Source organism: Pezoporus occidentalis, unplaced genomic scaffold, assembly GCF_034315485.1.
Source record: "Pezoporus occidentalis ecotype Australia unplaced genomic scaffold, CSIRO_AGI_Poc_V1 ctg4, whole genome shotgun sequence".
NCBI lineage: Eukaryota > Metazoa > Chordata > Aves > Psittaciformes > Psittacidae > Pezoporus > Pezoporus occidentalis.
Genome location: NW_026915724.1, coordinates 22,751,450 through 22,773,710, shown reverse-complemented (window position 1 = coordinate 22,773,710; position 22,261 = coordinate 22,751,450). Strand labels below are relative to the sequence as shown.

General features: G+C 37.6%; 1 protein-coding gene across 1 annotated transcript in view; it reads left to right on the top strand.

Annotated features, from left to right (window-relative positions):
* Positions 1–22,261, top strand: part of PIEZO2 (piezo type mechanosensitive ion channel component 2) — a 297,634-nt gene that overhangs the window by 235,334 nt on the left and 40,039 nt on the right. Inside the window, exons 27-34 of the mRNA XM_062633006.1 lie at positions 355–520; positions 8,464–8,707; positions 9,849–9,945; positions 11,740–11,899; positions 13,637–13,726; positions 15,466–15,587; positions 16,410–16,481; positions 20,360–20,463. Coding sequence (XP_062488990.1) covers positions 355–520; positions 8,464–8,707; positions 9,849–9,945; positions 11,740–11,899; positions 13,637–13,726; positions 15,466–15,587; positions 16,410–16,481; positions 20,360–20,463 — 1,055 coding nt within the window. The remainder of the gene's footprint in view (positions 1–354; positions 521–8,463; positions 8,708–9,848; positions 9,946–11,739; positions 11,900–13,636; positions 13,727–15,465; positions 15,588–16,409; positions 16,482–20,359; positions 20,464–22,261) is intronic.

Sequence of the window (22,261 nt, the reverse complement as noted above, 5' to 3'; positions counted from 1 at the left end):
CTGTGGGAGATTGAATGCTAAGTGTGGCTTTGTATGTAGTAGAAAAATTCAAAGAATTAATATTTTGTGCATGTATTTTCCATATCCCATTTTTAGTAAAGCAGCATCAAAAAGTGTTAATTATTTCCCTTTTTCTAATTTATTTCTCAATAAAAAATCATAGAATATGACTGGTAAAACAACTAAATACATTAATAAATTTCAAATCATGTTAAATGAGTTCAAAAACAGCTCAGTCTTGGAGGTTCAAAATGTGCGAAAACAGCCTGATAACTACATTATAATGTACCACCACCACTCTCTACACCTAAGTTAATAACTGAATTTTTCCTTGCAACCACTGCTTCCTCCTAGATGATTTCATGTTGTTGCTGTGTGCATCCTTACAAAGGCAGACATTTGAGGATGAAAATAAAGCTGCAGTACGAATCATGGCTGGAGACAATGTGGAAATTTGCATGAATCTTGATGCAGCATCCTTTAGCCAGCATAATCCTGTTCCTGACTTCATTCATTGCCGGTAAGACCATGGAACACTTGGAAATTACAGTGCTTTCTTTTTTGTAAAGTTCTGTGGTGTGAAAGTAACTCTCGCAGCTTCCAGTTTTACTTGAAATTTATATTCATGTATGTTCCCAGCTCATAACTTTCACTGTTGCATGAGATAGCAGATTGTTAGCTTCTGGGTAATCATCTTCTGGTTTAGAAAAGGGCAGATGTAAACAAGTCTTCCTAACACGGCTGATTGTTTTAAGTGCTCCCCAGAGGAATGTTCAGTACTAAATTTGCCTGAAAGTATGTATTCCCTCTATGAATATCCTGTGGGACAATATTTATGGTGAACTTCAGGACTCTGGTGCCTTCCCCCAAAACACATGCATGTTAAAAGAGTACACTGCAGTCTGAACTCGCCTATGTATACGTTTAATCCCACAAGGTCATCAGTCATGTTCTGCATAGTTGTTGTCTAAGTACAATCAAAGTCAGATATTAGAGACTGTACTTTGTGCTATTTCATCTAGACATAAGAACCTTAAAAGTGTCTTAGAAGGACATCTGCTGTGTCTTCCTGTTTCTCAACATTGCATGTAAAGTTGTTTAAGGATGTGAACAATATAAAAAGGGGGCAGAGACAGCCTGAGACAGTCTGTTCTGGATGGTGTTCAAACAATGGAGCCATTCCTATGGGATCATTTCTGCAAACACAGATTAGCTCAGCTCTTCTGAGTTGTGCTGGGTATATTTTTAATTAAAGTTGTCTCTGAAAGTTTGATGCAATATTACAGGAATAAATGGGAAGAGTAAGATTTCTTAGCTATTGTGTTTTGTCAGACTAGGTATTTGTTTTGTGAATGCATGTTACCAACAGATATCTGAGGGCAAAAGGAATTTAAAACATTGAACTAATGTCTGCCTTTTGCGAATAAACTTTTATTTCTTTTACCAGCAAAGTGCTATCACCAGAAGTCTGTATCAAGATCTTTAAGCTGATCCTGCTGTTTCTGTTAGAAATGGTGGCCAAATCTGTCCTGAAATAGCATTGAAAAGGGAACCATTGAAACACGTTCAATTGACTCATTTGTCCAGTGATTTATAGACATTCCTGAGCAAAGGACAAACAGTTCTTCCCCTTGAGTATATGCAGTCTATACAGTGGATCCAGTGCTCTAGATCTAGTAACGTAAGCAGAGAAAAGTCAGTCTCTCTTCAAAATGCTCCATCAAGTGGGAATGATTTCCAAAGACTGACAAATGAGGCTTGGTTGAGAAGAACGTGTAGCAGGGACTGACTTTTTTCTTGCCCCTGTGGTGGTGTCCCTCTTAGCAAAAGCTAATACAGCAGTTGCATCAGGCACTGTGACTGGTCACTTAGAAAGACCATCACTGGTAACATGGTTGCTGGCAGAAAGAAAAGATCAAATTTCCTCTCCTTAGTCCAGAAAAAAAAAAACAACCAAAAACAACATTGTGAGAAAAAGCAACAATTAAATGTAAAACTCCTGTGTTTTAAGTCTGTCTTCAGAAGGGTAAGGAGGCAACAAAATCACTGCTTTTTAAACAGCCTCTTTTGACATCTTTTCAAAGTTCCTTGGAATCTGATATGTATTTCTGGTCGTCTGTAGAAGATATTCCCAAAAGTCAAAGCATTAAAAGTCTGAAGCACAGAGGATTTCTTTGAAGATTTTGGATGGGAATCACAGTCAGGTTTATAATGGAAAGCAAAGTCCAAGCTGAACTGGCCTGCTGCCTTTCCACAATCCTTTTGGTTAAGTTCTGTGTTTTGGTTCATATGCATGGTATGCGTCAGCTTGAAGTCACTGGTGGCATCATATCCATTCAAACATACTGCTTGGCATGTGTTGATAAAATGGACCTGTGTACAAATGATTAATTACATGCAACCGTTTAATTGGAAGTTTGCAGTTTGCATAAAGCATTAAGTATTACTGGTGAAGAGTGCAAAAAGGAGAAAATCAAAGAATACCATTAGTAGTGGTAAGCTGAACAAACTGTGGTCACTTTATACTTGTTCCAGCTAAATACGGAAATCCGTGTGACGGTTTCATGTGATAGTTTTATGTTGTGTTTATAAGAAGTAGGATGAAAAGAATAAGGCAGAGAAATGAACAGAGCAGGGACATTTTTGTTTTAAAAAATGCATAAAATGAATAGAAACCCATTAATTTCAGGAACAGAGGAAATTCCTTTTTATGATATCCTTTCTTGCAAATACTCAGGCAGGTAAGCTGTGACTTTTTTGTTTGATTTCTTTTAGTGTTAGGTTCCTGCATCTGTAATGGGAACATTCTTGTAGAATGTTGTATATGGATATAAACAGACCTTCCTTTAGTATGAACTGCATAATACATCTTGTGTTCTTCATGGTATTTTTCTTTCTTGAGCCCTTAAGTGTCTCCTTCAATGATTTTGCTAGGATGCAGGTTTTCCCAGACTTTATATGATGTTGTTTTTGAGAGGCTGCACTGCACATGTGTAATCTTAAATGCCTAATTTGCTTCAAAGAAGCACCAGAAAATGCCTGACAGTCTTTTAAAGTGACTGAATCTTGTATTAGAGGTTGCAAGTTTTTAAAAATGACTCTCAAGCTCTGGAGAGTCCACCGAAGATATACCTCAGAGGAAAATGTATGTGTCTGGCCTCCATCCAAGACAATTTGGAACTGGAAGAGCTTTGTCTAAAAACATTTGTTGCACTTTGCCATGGAAGTTTCAGAATGGTCTAAATATTTAGCAACGTGGACAAGAACTTGGTTCAAAGCTTATCCAATCAAGTGAAATGAAAAATGGCATTTATCCAGAAGTCAGTCAGAAAGAGCCAAACAAATAAGTGAAAGCAACCTGGTTATAAATAAGTTACAAAGCATAAAAAAAAGTAATGCTTAGTATTTATGTGTTTTCTGAGAAGCCCAATATGTATTTACTGCCATGTACAAGTGGCAGTTGCAGTTCAAAGTACACTTCCAGAGGCATCTCCCCTTGAGAAGACACTAGTTGGTCACTGTTCTAGTAGGCTTGGGTAAAAAGTTTTAACTGCAATATAAACAGTGGCAGAAAAAGAATGTATTTCCAAATGCTTCATTTTCTTCTCTCTGGAGAACTACTTGAGCTCAGCAATGATAAATACAGTCTAAGGAAAAGATTTCCTGAAAATTTTCTTGTCTTTCCACCCCCAGATTTCTCAGGGGATATGTGCTTGACCCCAAGGGAGAGCACAACAAAGGGCTTTGAAACAGAAATAAAAACAAAGAATAGAAGCAGGGGCTTTTAAAATGAAACAGGATTTAAAGTGACTTCACTGAGGATAATCCTTTCCCACAGTGTCTAATGCTGGAAAATTCTCATATCAGTTCCCAAGCAGTTTTCAGACATTCTCCTAGACATTGACAGGGAAAAAATTTGGGACTGTATTCTACTTTTTTCCTCTTAAGAGCAGAAGGAATATTAGCAGCCAGTCATTGGACTATCCTTGTTAGTACCTGCACCTTGGGAATCGCCAGGTGAGTCAGGTGAAGTCTCAAAGGCTGCTGTAATGCCGTTCTTGGAACTTCACTTCTTCTAACTTTGGTTAGTGAGAGGGGACCTGCAAATCATTATTACAGGCTTCCTCTCATATTTGTTGTATAAAGCAGATAAACATTTTGTTGCTAGTAAAATGAGCCTCAACAAATAGCACAGCTTTGGGTTTGGGAAGTTTTGAAGTGGACAGAAGCATGAAGGAAGGACCTTACTGGTAAGAGAGTGAAAGTAAGAGAATATCAGTCCTGGGAGAGGGCTTGACAAAAATAGTAGGGACTAAGACGTATAAGATCTACAACACTAAATTTGAAGAAGCACATAGGGACCTAAGTTTCAGAAGGTTCAGTGTTGCTGTCAGCAAAGGGAAAATCAATGAAACTGCCTTCTGAAGGTTGAAATGGAGTTAAAGAGATGGGCTTTGGGGATAGAAGTTTGGTAAGAAATTAGCAATATTGGGGTTAGAAGGAGAAGTTGTCTGTGATGTAGGGTCACACAGGCTGCTAAGAATGTAAGGAATTTGAGATAGGAAGGGAATGAAAGAAGAAATTTGGTGAGTAAGGGTAGCTTATAGAATCCATACATATATATAGAGAGAGATAATAGTCTGGACGAGAGGGAAAGGGTAGGCATCAGAAGAGGGCTGGGGACAGAGCCTTGGTAATAATATGGACGTGGATAACTACACTCAAAGCAAAACAGGTGGCTGACAACAGAAGGCGGTGAAGCTACATAACAGCAGCTCCTCCAGCATGAAACAGCATTGAGCTATCTTGGTCAGTGCAATAGCACAGCAGGCCCTCACCAGTGTGTAAACAGAAGTGTGTTCTTTCTCTATATATCAAAGCGCTGGCTGAAGACAAACACTTTTCCTCAAAGGGGTTATTGGCTGCAGCATCAGCACCTCTCGGTGCCTGCAGGCAGAAGTTCAGACACTGGACAAGCCACAGCCACACACATCACTGAACATGCTGGGAAGACAGCTACATGTAAAGCAGTCCTTTTTGCAACAGGCTGGATCGTGTTACAGTTAAAAATTAATTCCCATGGAAATTAAATATTGAAATAATCATGATAAGTTAATAAAGCTTTACCAAAGAAAAGCGTATGAGCTGATATGGTGAGTCATCTGAGGTTACAATAGCTTTGAGGGATGGATGGAATGAACTTCAGACTTCATCTTGCCTGGTTTTGAGCAAAATGATTCCCAAAATGTTATCCAGAGTATCAGTGGGTTTGCAAATGACACAGTTAGCAAATCAGCATTTTTTATTTTTCATTCATCTTTCAGGTTTATTCTGTATAACTTCTCATTCAAAGGTTATCGTGCTACCAAAAGCCATAGTTTGATGCTCTTGGAACAGGCTGCCCAGGGAGGTTGTGGAGTCTCCTTCCCTGGAGACATTCAAAACCCGCCTGGACACATTCCTGTGTAACATTATCTAGGTGTTCCTGCTCCGGCAGGGGGATTGGACTAGATGATCTTTCGAGGTCCCTTCCAATCTCTAGCATATTGTGATACTGTGATACTGGTGTGTACCAGTACCATCTGAGGTTAATCTTCCCCAGATGTGTGGCTGTATTCATGGCCTACAACTACATTCTCCCACCTTCGCATTCATCACACCAGCAGTGAGTTGGTTCATAGGCTGAATGGGCAGAAAAAGTATCCCTTCAAAAATTTGCTTTTGGAAACAGGTTCAGAGAGCTAAAGGCAAAGAAAGGGTGGAAGGCAGAGCTGAAGGGATGAAGGGGAGTGTGACTGTCCCCTTGGGAAGCAGCTGCCCAGATTTCCTAAGTGTATTGTCAAATACCACATCCTGAGGGGGGGCTCTCCTCTTTATGACTGGATGTAGACTTAAAGATCACTTAGAAGAGGAGATTTGGAAGATTTAAGTGGCATTAAACTGATGATCTGTGTGGTCTGCAGTGAAAGCATAAAATTATGGTATATACTATCCAAGACAGCATTTTCTGCTGTCTATGAAGAAGTTTTCAAACCGAGGGTAAGCACACTTACTGACCTTCTGTGTTTGTGTAGGGTTTTTTAGCTGTTGGGGCAGCTTTGTGCTTAAGCCTCCCACTGTTGCATTATCTCCAGAGCAAGGAACTGAAACTCCTCACTTGTTAACTTTCTGGGGTTTGAGGCAGAATTTAAAGCTTTGCATCTGAGAATGTGTCAAACTATTTGAGGGGCAATATGTTGAGAAGTCCCCCCACCAACACACCTTTGTTCCTGCTCTTGCAGCACTTGACCCATTTGTATCATTATAAGCAATTAATGAAAATTAGCAGAATGTGTGACTCCATAGCGTGACAGACAAGGAGTTTTAGCACATTGCAACTGCAAGAAATGTGGTTTCAGGAATGCTTTTATCTACTTGAGACTACTAGAGTGTATGTCTGTTCACTGTGTTTAATGTGATATCCTTCTTGGGTCAGCACAGAGGTGTCTGTGATGGTTGGTGATATTCATTTTAGGTGTCCCCTGGGTGACTTTTTAAAATACAATTTTGTAAGCTATCCACTCCGAGGTAAATTTTTGAGGGCCATTTTTATAGTTGGGTTTCCTTGTAATTGTGTATTTATAAGAATGAGAAAGATCTGTATCTCTAAGAACTACATCATTTGTCACTTGACACAGTTGTATTGCCTTCTGCCTTTTGAGGGTTTTCTTACATCCTGTTTTATAGTTTGTTTGGTTTAGAGATGTCCAGTGCTATTATGTTTAGTATGTATTTTGAAAATGAGAAAAGCAGGTATAGTTAGTATTTTAGATGACTGCTCATATATAGCAAATGGTTAACATTATAGTGAAGAAACAGCTAGAATTTTCCTATTCTCTCTTAATTTCTGCAAGTTTTAATCTGAGAGTACAATCTGCTGTTAGACTGTGACTCAACCAAATGTCATGTGTATATGTTGGAAAGTTTGGATCCAGCCAGTTCTTTTAAGTGTTAGAGTCCATTTTTATTAAGATAATTGTTCTTCAGTTAATTCAGATGCATTCTGGGCTTTTTTCAAAAGATGCCAATGCATCTTGTTGGTAGCAGCGGACAGGATTTTTGAAACATTGCAATTGTTAGAGCAGTGGTAGCTTTTTCCTAGAGAAATAGCAAGAACACCATTTCCAGGGCATGTTAAGATAGTGAAGATCTGTTCAACTGATGTCTTATGCCTCTTTATTTTCTTATTGTATATATTGATTCTTTGTTAATGTTTTATCACCCAAAACCCAGTAGCATCTCTAAAGTCATGCCATTTTTAGATTTCACAGAAAGTAGTCCATAAATTTCTTAAATGTTTGTGGGAAATAAACATAAAGGAGGTTTTTCGTTACCTTTTGTTAGATGCCTTTCTGGTTGGCTTCAGCAAGTGAAATGTATAATGCAGGCCTATAAATGTGTGACTATAACTACATACTCCTAGAAAGTTCTGAACCTGAGAACATCAAGCAGCAGGGGCCTTTTTATGTGGCTTCATACAGTGCATTTAGTTAATTTACTCCATACATGGTTTGGCTTAGGTACGCATGTACTCCTATAGTTCTGTCTCCCTGGCTGGTTTCCTGTGAAATCTGGTTTCGCAGCCTGGGTGAACATACCCTGAAAACACAGTTACACCTGAAATCAAAACGCTAAATAGGAGGAAACTAAGAATTAGTTGGTTTTTCAGTGTTAGCTGTATGTAATATTCAGTATTGTCTTTGGCAGATACTCTTATTTGAAAGCTCACTGAGTCAATATGAAGTCAATATTTTAAGGAATCAGAAAATACCAAATTGTTTCTCACTCTTTCCCACTGCGGGCCAAGCTTATTTCAGATACCTCTATCTCGTAGCTTCCTGGCAAGTGTTCCAGTAAATTCTATCATATTTATGTTGTGTAGAAACCATTTACCCCTTAAAAATTCTACATTGATCTCCACTGGAGAAAGATATTTTTAGTAGCTGTCAGTGAAAGGCTGAATTCCCTAGAAGTCATCAATAAATACAGAACTGTTTGCAGTGGTGTGCTGTAGCTGGCTTTTTCAGATAGATTTACTGTAATATGCTCAGACCTCTTAAAATATGATCTCAGCTTTTAAACTACATATGTAGCATTGCCAGATCATATCACTTTATCATGAATTTTGGTGAGAATGTTTTCCACCCTTTTATGATGCAAGGCTTGATCTTGCATGATGCAAAGTTACCTGACAGGGTGTAGCTTGTGCACGAGTGAGCTAGAATGGAGCATATGAGCCAGGCAGACCCATGAATGAGCTAGACTACTGACCTTGGTATTAGTCTTGAGCAAGTGCGCAAGTGCTGATGTGGGATGAGAATGCTCAGAAGACCTGAGCTGATGAGTATCAGCCAATAGCGCAAAAGAGGAAAGGTAGCATTGCCCTCAGAAAAAAATCACTTTTTCTCCTTCTTTTGCTTCCAGGTCCTACTTAGACATGTATAAGGTGATAATATTTAGCTACCTCTTCTGGTTTGTGCTTACTATAATCTTCATAACGGGAACCACGAGGATCAGCATATTCTGCATGGGCTACTTGGTAGCCTGCTTTTATTTCCTTCTCTTTGGTGGAGATCTGTTGCTGAAGCCCATCAGGAGTATTCTGCGTTACTGGGACTGGCTGATTGCCTACAATGTCTTTGTGATCACAATGAAGAACATCCTCTCAGTAAGTAGATGCTGCCTTTCCTCTTCCCTCAGCACTCTGGTTTTGTTGGAAGTGTGCATAGTGCATTGAGTGATCATTAAAAATCCTTTTCAGGACCACAGCCTTCTCAAGCACAAAGCAGGCTCCATTTTAATTCAGAAACTGCAAGTGCTTATCCAGGGAATGGTAATGCATGTACATTACAGGAAGATATGCACATGGGTATGCAGCTGAGCTCTGTGAAAACTCTCAAGCTATTTTCAAAGGCCCATGCTCTGCTTTCTTTGCCTAGTAAAGTCTCTCCTTAGGAGCTTTGTGAAAACCTTAGTGGAGTGAAAAATGAGTAAGAAGTGCAAGATTAGTCATACCATTGATAAATAATGCACATTTAATTAAACCTTTTATTTTAAACTGGAATGTTCAAACCTCGTACTAGGTGCAGTTGTCTTTTGATGTAATGTAATTAGTGAAGTTGACAACAAAATTACAAGCTGCATTCCCTTTTCTACAAAATAGTTAAGGTTTGCTTATATAAATTAACTTTTTAGAGCAGATTCTTGCAGTAGCACTGATAGGTGATTGAGACAAGCCACTAATTTAAATATTTTTGAAAGACAAATTTAGATTTATTCCTGGCAATTGCTTTTTAGCTTTGAACATTTTTAGTGCTGGACTGAAAAGAGCAGACATTTTTCTTTTTACATTTATATAAGTCACTGTCTTGAAAAAAATTGATTTATGGGTAGTTTGAATTTGCAGCTGTTCTGAGTGGTTACATCTGTGCTTCATTTTATGCTTGGGAATTCAGTGGAGCTATGCGTGTGTTGAGTTTGTCCATGTAGTTTGCAAGATTAAGTCAGTGATTTATAAAAGTTGCTTAGCTGTCACATCACATCACGTGCCAGACGTATCACTTTCTCTGCAAAAACACAAACAAAACTCACATACCTCCTATTTCACTGATAATTGAAAAACCAAATTCTTGCTGTCTAAAAGTGATGTGTGTCACGGGTAAGGGCACTCTTTCTTCTAATCTCTGTTTTAATAAGGAGATATAATACAGCCAAGGGTGGTCACAATATTCTCATGTAATGGAAAGAGGTAGAACTTATCTTTATTCCTGCTATGTCTTGTTATATGAAATTGTTGTTCTACTTTCCAGATAGGAGCATGTGGCTACATTGAATCATTAATTAAGAATAGTTGCTGGTTGATTCAGGCATTTAGCCTGGCTTGTACAGTTAAAGGCTACCGTATTCGTAAGTATAGCTCATTTTTCGTTATAATTTTGTATAAATAATCACCTTCAAAATCTCCTACAATATTTAAGTCATGCCCCCTCCAAATATACTACATTGGGAAAAAATCATACCTGTAAATTCAGTTAATACAGCTTCATCCTCCATTTAATAGCAACACAAAATATTGAAAATATTTATAGAACCAAGTGGGATACATATGCAGAGAAAACTGTGAGCACCCCTAAAAACATACCCACAAGCAGCATTTCCTGTAAATGGACAATTTGGTGATACAGATGCTTGAGGCAGTTTCCCTGTATATGCAGGAGATGCGATAATTAAGGGTATAGTTTCACTGTACATCTTGAGCTAAAATTTCAGCTCACCATCACTGAAAGGAGAGGGCACCTTTTCCCATCTGCAGAGTCCCACTCCTCCTTGTCTGCCAGGTTCAGTTGCTCAAAGGGTAAACCAGTTCAGCTCACTGAAATGGCAGGGGCTAAACCAGCATAAAAGTGGAAATTTTTTGCATGTATAGTGAGTTAAGGCAATTTTTTTTGGAGTGGATAGTCTATGTGGGTGGAGGTGAGAGAATGGAAGAACGAGGTATGGAGAGCAAGACACTTCACCTCTTAGTGAGATATTAATTTGGTTCCATTTTGTCCTGACACCCTAGATTGACAATTTGAAAACACCTGGGGGGGGGGGGGGATGGGAGTGGGTGTTTAGGGTTTTTTATTGAATTTAAAGAACAGCTTCATCCTAGTGAGTCTGCAGACTTGCCTTCATGTCTGATCCTAATAGATAAGTGAGGAGTAGGAGAAAAGAAAGGAAATACGAAGACACAAATTCATAAGATAAATGGTGCCCTGTAGTTCTTGTAATATCTAAAACTTTTTGAGCATCAACAGAAACTTAAACATAGGTTTCTGACTCCCCGGAGGATGGGCAGAGCAGGCTTTGAAGCTCTTGGAGCTTGACCTTCTAGACCTATTACACTGGCTTGCTTGATTGTAAAGCCAGCTTTGAGCCAGAGTCTGTCCCTTGAGTCCTTCTACTCCTTTCTATAGGGCAGCATAAGCCATTTAGTTTATAGTCTAGCTCCACAAACCCACTTTTAATTCCTTAATATTCCCAAGAGAACTGTCTTTTAGAGAAGAAAAAAAGGAAGGAAGGAAGAAAGAAATAGCCCAAGCCAAAATCTAGAGGTAGGAGGAATGGGATTTTCTCTCTGCTTGTCTCATTCGATCCCAAAGGAAGTAATTTTGTGGTTTCAAATATTTTTTCTCTTATGCAATGGAAAGAAACATTGAAATAGTTGCAGAAAGGAAAAAAAAAATACTAGGTGATGGCAGTCAAAAAATTATTTTGACAAAAATAAACCCCTTTTTCCTCATGTTGATAGCGTTTTTAATAGGAAAATGAGACAAATAGTCACTTGAAATTAAAAAAAAAAACAAGAGAGACATGCCATTTTAGAAAGTACCAAAATCAGATATTTCAGGCTAACAAAAAATACTCTTTTCCCATTCTTTGTTTTCAAGCACTTATTAAGATAGGGTGAATTTGTTTGCTCATGGTTCACTTTTTGGGAATTCTCAATTGTTGTGAGATATCTCATTGTTGGAAGTTTTCCAGGTTCCTCTAAAAGAAAATACAGTGTACTTCAGATGGAAATGCATGGTAGTTGTCTTAAGAAAAATCTAATTCAAGTACTTCAAATAATTTTAAAGGCTAAGATTATTTAATTGATTAAACATTATAAAAGAATATTTAATACAACAGTCCTATGCTAATGTTACCTTTTCCCAGCAACCAACAATCTAGATTGTAAACTTCCCAGCGGAGAGGCAGGAATCATCTGGGACAGTATATGTTTTGCTTTTCTGCTGCTGCAAAGAAGAGTCTTCATGAGTTACTACTTCCTGCATGTGGTTGCAGATATAAAAGCTTCTCAGATCCTAGCATCAAGGTAACATAAAGTTTTAAAAAGTTGAACAGCTCAAGTCTGTCATGGCTATGGTACTTAACTTGTTTACAACAGGTAGTTCCAAAAGAGTCCTTTAACACTGATTTAAACAATCCATTTAAACAATCCAACAATTCATAATTGCAAAGCCACCTCTGACTAAGCACACATGAGAAAACAAATTAATTGAGAATCTGATAGAAATGAAACCATCTTTCCTACGAAATACCCATTTGATACCCTTATTAAAAGCTGTGAAAGTTGATGTATGTTGCATCATTCTCTCAACATCAATATGTATAGGAGCAAACACTGAGTTTCTACACTTTGGAAAGAAAACACTCTACTATCAGAGCCTGTTTGAGACAATGGGTCTTAGAAATCATGACTCACATGAGGAAGAAGTACAGGTAAATTATGACACCTGGCTAGGGAAGAACTTCGGGAAGACACTTGGAAAGTGTAACATCACTGAACACTGAGGTATGGCAAGGAACTATCACCCTCTTTGGGCCCATTACTTACACTTTCCCAGAAGCATCCACTCACAGCTATGACTGGCACAACCATTTTCTGGCTTTTAATGAGAAGGCAGATCAGGAATTAAATTCTGGTCTTAATTTCAGTGAGATTTCTAAGGAATTCCTTTTGTCAATTTGGATTAAATATATTGGTTTGGATTTAGACAGCGTGGTCTAAGCTTGTATTTTAGTTAAAGTTAATATCATGAAATACAAATTCCTCTCCTAAATATGGTTAAATTGTGATCTGAACAATAACAAAGAGGATGCTGTGAGTTTTCAATAGTCCATAAGAATGTAAGAGTGATCAAGTTGCTAAGGAAGGCATGTCATGCCTTGTACTTTGCCATATTTTGGGACAATAATGATTACCAGTATTGATTATATTCCTTTGAAAAAATGTAGTTGTGGTTATCCTGCATATTACATGGGAGAGTCGTTAATCTTGCAGAAAACATGGTTGAAAAATTAATTAGTAGTTAACTTCAGAATCTATAGCTGTTCTTACTGAATTCCTGACAAAAGAAAGGCTTCAAGTCAGTGCTACTTATTTGAGATAGACTCTCTTTTAGAGTCTTCAAGAGCCAACGAGTGAATGAGAAGGAACAGCCAAGACTTGTGATCTGGACATGCAAATCAATGAGTTGGTTAAATTTCTAATGAAATGGAGTTAGAAGCTGTATTCTTTTGGCACACTAGAAACTTGCTCAAGGATTTGTGTCATCAGATTGAAAGCACTGGAGTGTTCACAGAGTAAAAGTGAAGCTGAAATTCATTGTGGCCCTGTATAAAACTGGACTTTGATCACAACTTCCACAGGTGCTGAGGCAAGGAGATGAGGTGACTGACTATAAATAAAACAACTGTAACCACCGAATGACTATAAAGACCAAATCCTGGAGGTGTGGAAGAAGTCATACCTCACCCTTGAGCTTACTTATGTTTTGCGGTTTTAAGGGTTGGAAACTGAATTCCTTGAGCAGCTTCTAGAGGCCGTATGGGGGTCACAACATTTAGCTCCCAGTCTTGAGATGATTGACTGGATAGGTATTTGAATTATGGAGTAAATGATAACTTCTTTCAGGCCTTAGATTAGTTGTGTTTGATGTAGAGCTTATGTACAGAGGGAACTCTGTGACTAGCTGGCATAGGGGAAACTTAGAAATATTTAATGTTTCATCTTCTTTTTAACTTTCTTCTTCCCCCATTTCTGCTATAGGGGTGCTGAGCTTTTCCAGGCTACAATTGTCAAGGCTGTAAAGGCAAGAATTGAAGAGGAAAAAAAATCAATGGATCAGCTGAAAAGACAGTATGTATTTAAAGTATTTTTATAGAGATACCTACATAATACGTCACTGATCGTTGATACTTATCTAGCACCTTCTTTTGTAGAAATGCTGATTAGGTTTTGAAGTATGATTTTGCAATTATAAAAAATGCTCTCTGGGCATTCAGAGGTCTTAGATATTTAAAAATTATGTAGTTTTAGAGTCATGTTTTCCAAAGAGACAACATACTGCAGAATATAAACTTGCATTTAAACACAATTACATTTCTAGGACCAGTGGCTGTGAGGTTAACGTAAAGAATCAAAGTGCAATGTACTGACTAACCTGTTCCTTGGTGAGCCTGAAACTAATGGAAACAGGTGTTTCCTACAGTGACATTGCCACCCCTGCTTATTCTGAAGGTTCTTCTAAACCCTAGAAATCCAGTGATGATAGGTTAAGAAGATCAGCTTTTCACTGTTCCACACCTGAGTGTCATAGCAACATGACCATATAGTCTTCTGTTAAATACAGGGCTGGGAGGAGATTTTTTTCTGTTTTCTTTCCATTCACTAATTCCCCTGCTGTTCTCTCAGTGTGTCTTTCACTATCTCTCAGAAGAGTAGGATAGTCAAATGCAAATCCCTTATAAAACTCTTGAAAAGTGTAGGCAGATTACTAATCAGAAGTGAGAACATTAACCCTATCTCACCTGAAGGTGCAAGCCTAGATGCTTAGAAAATAGGAGGCTGAGACATGGGAACTGGGTTACCCCCCCCCCCCCAAAAAAAAAAAAGCAACCCAAATCAAAAAATACAGAAATTGCAATAACAAGGGGCCTCGTTTGAGAAGCTGTAGTTAAGAGTCACCTAGACAGACTGAAATCACTATGTGCTTAGGAAGCTGAGTACCATCCTGGCCCTGCTTCAGTGAATGGGAATATTCTCATTGACTTTACCATTATTAGGATTTTGATCTACATATCCGTATTCCTAGTAAAAAATGCTGCATTACTTCTCTTTCTGTTTATTTTGTGGTTCCTCTCTAGTGTTTGAGTGCAAAACATATATATTTACCTTCACTGAAAATATTTGCATTCAACTTCACCAGCCTGGAGATACTTTCTCTTTAGACAGGCACTTCTCTTGTATGCAAGCAGCATGTTTCTTTTGTAACTGCAAAAAACTGTCAAAGCTCCTCTACCACTAAGCAAGACAAGTCCTAACTGCTTCTTAACCAGATGTCAAAACCCACTACTGACAGCTTCTTCCACACCTCCATAACTGAATAAGTATCAGAAGGCTGTAGGGACCATGCTATGCTCCCTACCCAGATGATGTATTCAGCTATTGCTGGTGCTACTCTATGCTTGAAATAATCTTATCCCATTTGACAGGATATGCCTGCCCTGGAAATAAAACTTTTCTGTTAATTCTGCATAGTTTAAGGCCAAGGAGATGATATTGCTTATGGCAATGCCAAAGCTAATCTGTGTTTCTAGGATAATTACCAGTTTCTATTTGCAGGATGTCTGACTTCAACAATAGAGGGTGCTTGGTTTATTTAATTCAACTGTACATCAGGCTGGTTAGGATAAAAAGAACCATTAGCATGATGGTAATCTATGATTATGCTTCAGAGCAGGATTAATGACAATGTGGATTGGATATTTCCTTTAGAAATGTTCAAGTGTATGTGTGTATGGATGTGTTCAACACTTGTTTTTCACGGTGGGTCAAAGAGCGAAGATGTGAATCTAATAATATCTTCCTTTTGATAGAATGGATCGCATCAAAGCCAGGCAGCAGAAGTACAAAAAGGGTAAAGAGAGGATGCTAAGCATGACCCAGGAGTCCTCAGAGGGGCCAGAGATCCGGAAGGTTTCTGAAGAAGATGATGAAGGTACCATTAGCTATTGTTATACCATAATTGCATTTGAGCATTAAGGATCTAATAGATCTAATAGCTGGATAAGTGACAAATTGTTCGTCAACACTGTCGGCATGTAACAAGGTTGTTAGCTGAGTATCAGTTTGGAGCTTGATTCAGCAAAGAAAAATGGGGATTTTGTACTGCAAGAAGGTTTAGAGAAAATGGTTTGCTTTGAAATTGCTTTTTGTAACTTCAGGTTGTTGACAAAGCTGAATAGCAGCAGAGGTTTGTTTTGAACAAAGTCATCTGTAACCAACAGTGTTACAAATAGGTAGCAGCCACATTTTTCTAGCAGCATTTTCTGGATGCTCTGAGGTTTTTTCAGTCACTGAAATGTTTGTATACTTTCAAATGTTGTTTAAAACATGGGAACAAATAAAATGATACCCATCCAGTGCCACATTTTTATTGCTGACTTGGCATTATTGCTTACTGGATTGGAAATTTTTGGAGCCTGAAATACAGTAGGATTTGAGAGGAGGCAAAATATTTCCTTGTTGAAAATTACAGTCAACTGTGACTGTATGTTTTAAAACACAAAACTGCATATCTTAGCTGGTTTAGAGTGGAAGGTTGTTTTAACTGCTGCATAAATCAGTATTTCTGCTTGGTGGTCATGCTTCTGAATGATTTTAATGTTGAATGTGTTCAGTAGATCATAGAATCATAAATCTGACATCTGATGTGCTCGTAAAAATTTAGCTCTTTTAAGAGAAATTAAAAAATATTAATCAGTGTAAGAAACATGTTTCTCATTTTGTAAAATTAATATTTGAACATATTTTATTTTAGGAGAAGCAGACAAAGAGAAAGCCAAGGGCAAAAAAAAGCTGTGGTGGCGGCCTTGGGTTGATCATGCTTCCAGTAGGTTTTCTCAATCATCTTACAAATATGTGGATTTAACCCTTATATCCTTGACCAGAATGAAGGCATTCCCATGACATGTTTGTTTTATGCCTGATTTTATGATTGTGACTTGATAGAAGGCTTGGGGTTTTTCAACAAATGATTTCTACTTCCAAGACCTCAAGAAGTGAGTTTAGCCATACTTCGAACTTTTGTGTGTCAGAAGCATAGCTAGCTCATGATACTTGGGGCATTCTCAGAAAAATATTAGATCAGATAAATGTGCCAAAAAAGAGTCTATTTTGGCCTCAACAGTCTCAGTTCCCCCCTACTGCAAAGCACAATATATTTAAAAATGAGAAGAAAAAGTTTTGCCAATGAATTCTAAGATTAGTCATAATTTCTTTTTCATATACACACATCATACATCTCTTTTTATAGTTCATCAGTTATTCTACTGTCAGATGTAGAAATCTGAGCACCATAGTAAAGCAGCAGGACTATTCCCAGGACTACTCTGTGTAGAGCTCAGCTGAATATGTCTCATCACACTTTACTGTTCTGTTGATGCCACTTGTTTTGTTTTTTCCATTTTTTTTATGTTTATCTGAGAGCAAAAGTATGTTCAGCCTTGTGCACACGAATTTAATAGCTTCTGCCACTCATATATTGTATCATTATGACATCTTAATTTTTTTGTAGCCCAGCCCAGACATACAGTAGGGTTTTTCCCTTAGTTATTGATTGGGTAAAACAAGAAAACTGAGTAGGCTGCAATCTCAAATTACATATCCTTCTATTGGATCTTTATGGTAGGAAATCAGACATGAGCTAGTTAATAACCTCTGAAGATTCAAAAAACATTCAAGTGTATAGCACTGATCAGATTTAAATATGAATGTCTGTATTGTGCCTGGTCATTTAGTTTAAAAGAGTTACTCCAAGCAATGCATTTACACATCTAGATACTGCTTCGTTTACCTATGTGTATTTAACTCCATCATATATATTTGCCAGCAGCATTTAACAGAATGTCATATGCTTATTTCTATCAAGTCACAAGTAAACTGTGCCTCTATTTTTATTTTTCTAAAGGGCACACTGCCACTTTAGAGAGACCTATCCCTTTTCAAAAGTATCATGAAAATAAACTTGCCCTATTTTTATAAAGGGCAAAAAAGACAAAAGAGATCAAAATAATAATTTGGGAGTTTTTACTGTAGAATTTCAAACTGTGTTGATTTTGAAGGAATGGGATATGGTCTCTTTTTTTATCCACCACTGGTTTTGTAGTAAGAAGAACTGCTCAAGAAGAGATATTGACTTTGGCTTTTACTTATTTCCCCCTCATTATTCAATGTTCTTAGGTGACAACTTGCATTTTGGCATTAAAACAGTGAGCATTCTTGAAATTATTTAATGCAATAATGCAAAACCTTGTGGGAAACATCACAGACCCTAATACTGCAAACAGTGGTTGCCTGCTATGTGATTTGTGTCCGCACTCTCTGAAACACGGCAATGACAGTAGGTGTTCACAGGCACACAAACCAGAAATAGACTGATATCCCCCATCTGTCCTTTTTGAAACGCTGTGCTGTATATGCAGCATTCTGCTACACCTGCCTGTTTTTCTCAGTAAATTGGTTTGTGCCTGTGGCTGTATATATGTATGTATGGAAGTTGCTCAAGCTTGAGCTTTTATCCCAATTCTAATGTTTATCTTTTTATTGCTATTTTTCTGCCACTTGTTATAATTTTATTATACAGAAAGAAACATAATTTTGTATATCATGGGAATTTAAATATAGTTATAAATTTGGGTCTGAGTAGAACAGATAGGAAACAGCAGTGAGGGTTTCTTCATTGACACTCAGTCACAGTCTCCTTTGTAGGGAGGTATGGCTCCTCTTGTGCTTGTGGATTACTTGCAGAGCGACACAAAGATAGCAGGAGTTGGGGCCACATGCTTTGAGGTCCTCAGCTTCTCCTTGGATGCAGAGTTGCATCTGATGTAATGGAAAAGGTGGTGCTTGTACCTGTTCTGGGGAGCTCTTTCCCTCTGGGCGCAAGCAGATGATATTATGCCAACTTCTCCTGCATGGCTTCCTTTTTGCCTCCTCCAGCTCATCCCGCAAGGAAAGACTGCAAGTGCCTTTTCTTAGCAGGAGAGACTCCTATTTTTGCAGTAGAAAAGGGGTTTTCGAGTCCAGTCTGGCCATGAATTATCTTGCTAGTAAAATCTGGTCTCTTTAGTAATCCCTAACACACTTCTTACTCCATTCTGATGTGTGCAAGAATGCATTATTGCTATTCAATCATACCTTCCTCTTCAGTTGTAAAAGAGATATAACTGCTAAGTTACAGTGTCGCCTCAGACACACTTGAAAAGTTCTGGAGGGAGATCACTGTAGGTTTGTTTTCTGCCAGCTCAGCTGTTCCAAGTATGACCAAGATACTACTCTGAGGCTTTAAGAAACTGCACTGCAGTAGAAGTTTCCCCTAGATGTCAGACCTTATCCTGCTGATCTTCTAGGTGAACAATTCTTGTTGCTGGTTACAAGATACTCTTTTACGAAAGAGGACAGTAGATTACTGGGTCTCAAGATACATTTATTTCTTTAATGCATTTTAAATGGGTGTTCTTAGAAGGCACTGCAACAAATAAATTTGCTTGATCCAAGAAATCTCCAAACTTTATTTTCATCTCATTTAGCAATTAAAACTGCTGAAGTGGTCTGTCTCTCTGTCCATCTGTAGGGAGTTCATTGATGTTAAAAGTCATAACTAGACACATGAGGCACAAAATTCCCTCTGTGAAGGACTTTTAGATGATGAAGTTATGACCCAATAGTTCTGGCAAATTTCACAGTGTGCTTACGCTGAGGTTTCTATGGTAGTTACGTGTGGTCATCTGTGCACAGGCGACCTGTGTAGAATTCAAGGTATGATTGAATTAAAGCAATTGTTACTTTTCCAGAAACCTATAATGAGGGTTAAATATAATTTTTAATATAAATATATGTTGCTCCATATAGTCGGATTGTGTGACATTTCTCTAAGTAACTTCCTTTAAATATTTCAGCTTAAATGTGGAAATTATTTACCAGTTTTACTGCTGAATGTAATGCTGTGATTTTGATTTTTCTCGTGCTCATTACCTTATTTTTCATTTCTTTTCTTTACCTTGTTCATTCATGTAGGCCTGTTACCATCTGAGAAATAAAAACATTGCTTCTGTTCAAGGATATAAGGCCTAGCTTATTCACTGTGCATTTTACTGTATGAAGGTTTCAGAACCTTTCTGAATCCATGGGCAAAAAAAATGAAACTCATTTGTGATCACAGTAACAGAATCCAAGTGATTTGTTTTAAACAAACCAAGGTTTTCCATTACCTCATCAAAGCTTAACTGTTTGAAGATAGCATTAACTAATACCATCCTGTTCCATAGTTTAAAGGATGCCTCAGCATTTTAAAGAGAAGTTCTGTATTTTTTGTCCAGTGGTACTGTTCGTGTAAATTCAGTTACCTACCTGCTGGGCTTTTTGTACCCCCTCATATAACTATCAGTTCCAAATTAGTTTAGACTGAACTGCCATTTTTTTTTCTAAAAAATGTAACCTAGTAACTTGGTACATACACTTCAAGTTTTTTCCTTATGTTTTCTTCTTCTGGTGATGTTTTCTTTAGTTCTTGTATACTTCTCATCATGCCCAAAATGTCACAGACTAACATCAAATAAATTGCCTGACACCTTTTCACCTCTTGCTTCTTCTCTGTTTTCACCTCTCCTCATTATGAATTTTTAAATGACTGACTGGCTGCTCATAGTTCTTTGGGCAGGTGAGAATAGAACTTTTCAAGAAAATAAGCAAATATTTTGTTTCACTTAGTGGTCAGAAGTGGAAATTATTATTTGTTTGAGACGGACAGTGAAGAGGAAGAGGAAGAGGAGAAAAAAGAAGAGGAAGAGCCTCGAAAAAAATCTGCATTTCAGGTACTTTGTGGTAATTTCCTTTCTGGTTGACATCTGGAAAAAAATGTAGGCTTCTTGTGACATTGGCACATACATTAAAGCAGCCAGTACATCTAAAGTAGACCTGAAAAGTATTGGAAATGAAATTTCTTGCCAATTTAAAATGCAAGTTTGCCTGTTTTAAGCATGGCCAGATTCCTGCAGGAACTATAGTGAAATCGTATCTTCATTCGCTTGTGCCTGAGCAAACCAAAAATACAAAACCAAAGGTTAAGTATCTGAGCTTTCTTTTTTCTGTGTTTCAATAAAGACAAGTGAGGAAGCTGACTTGCCTCTGGCAGTGCTGTACGATGCTTCAGTGGTTTTCTGGTTTTGAGTAGATCTTATCTTTCCATGAGGAAAAGATCCCCAAATTAGCAATTTTTCATGGAAAAGGATGCATCCTTTAAAAAAAAACATAATTTTATTATTGATCCCAGCAGACCAGAAAAATATATCCTTGGTTTAAAAAAATGCTTAATGTTTAAAATAATAAACTTAGACCACATCACTTTCTCTCCTTTCTTTTTTCAGGATAGTGTTAATTAATATGTTTGCTTTTTAAGTGACAGACTGTGTTGAAGTAAGAGGATATTGTGATGTTAAAAAGACAGCTGAAGTTTCCTGAGTTACTACATATTCCTACTGTCTTGATGTTAGACAGGACCAGGTATTGAATCGCCTGGCTTAAATTAAGAACTTGGGTAAAGACGTTAGTGAAACGGCCATGCAAATAGGATTGCTTTAATCATCTTTAAGATTAAAGATTTACTCAATGAATAATTCTCAGATATACCACAGAGCCTTTTCAGGTCTGTAACTTCAAAAGCTTAAGCAAACAGGTAGCTTTTTGCAGATGAGTTATTCCTATCCGGATACAAGCTCATGTCATAGTGGAACTGATGCATTACTGAAAGGCCAGCCCAAGCAAGAGCCCAAAATTGCTTCCATGCTCTTCTATTCATTATTACAATAGCTTCCAAACAGAGCTTCTCAGATGACATTACTAAATTACAAGAAGAAATATTTTATGTAATCCATTGATACATTGTGCTTTTAGTTTATATACTTATATTACATTACCAACTGATCACATTTGTTGAACTGCCTGCATGGTAATGAAATGGAAATATCTTTTTCTGACCTTAAAAAAAAAAATAAATCTGGATGAAAAAAAATGTGATGAGTAAGCTTTATTTTCTACTGCTTACCCTAATTTTTTATGAAATATTTTTTGCATTTAACTCACTTTGGACCATAAAAACGGCTCCTGAATTTCTAGGTCATTTTTCTTTCTGGTTTTCATGAAGGTATAGAAGAAAGTTTGCATTCTTGTTTCTGATGATTTTTTAAAAGACTTGGTGCCAACATTTTGTTCAGAGATCCTGGTGCCAAGCACTGAGATTTTGAAGAGTTCTAAACTTGAGGTCAGGAGCTAATAGGATTCTTTCATTTACTCTGGGTTTTGGGGTTTTTGTTCATTTGGTCTTATTTTTTAAATCTTGGACCTGAAACTACCAAGCTGAGGATGGAGGATCTGGTCTTTATTTCTAAATCCTGGCCAGTCATTCTGTATAATGGACAGTGCTGCAATATGTGCAACATGATGATGTTGAACAGCTTTAAATAGGAGGAGAGTTATATAGAACAGAAAGGCAGTTTTGTTTATGGAAAGCTTGTTCATCATTCAGTCTTTGCACCTTATTTGCCTTCAATCACCATGTACATGGTCTTAATAGAAGTACTAGCAAAGTGAATTGCTTGTTAGGGAGCCCACCAA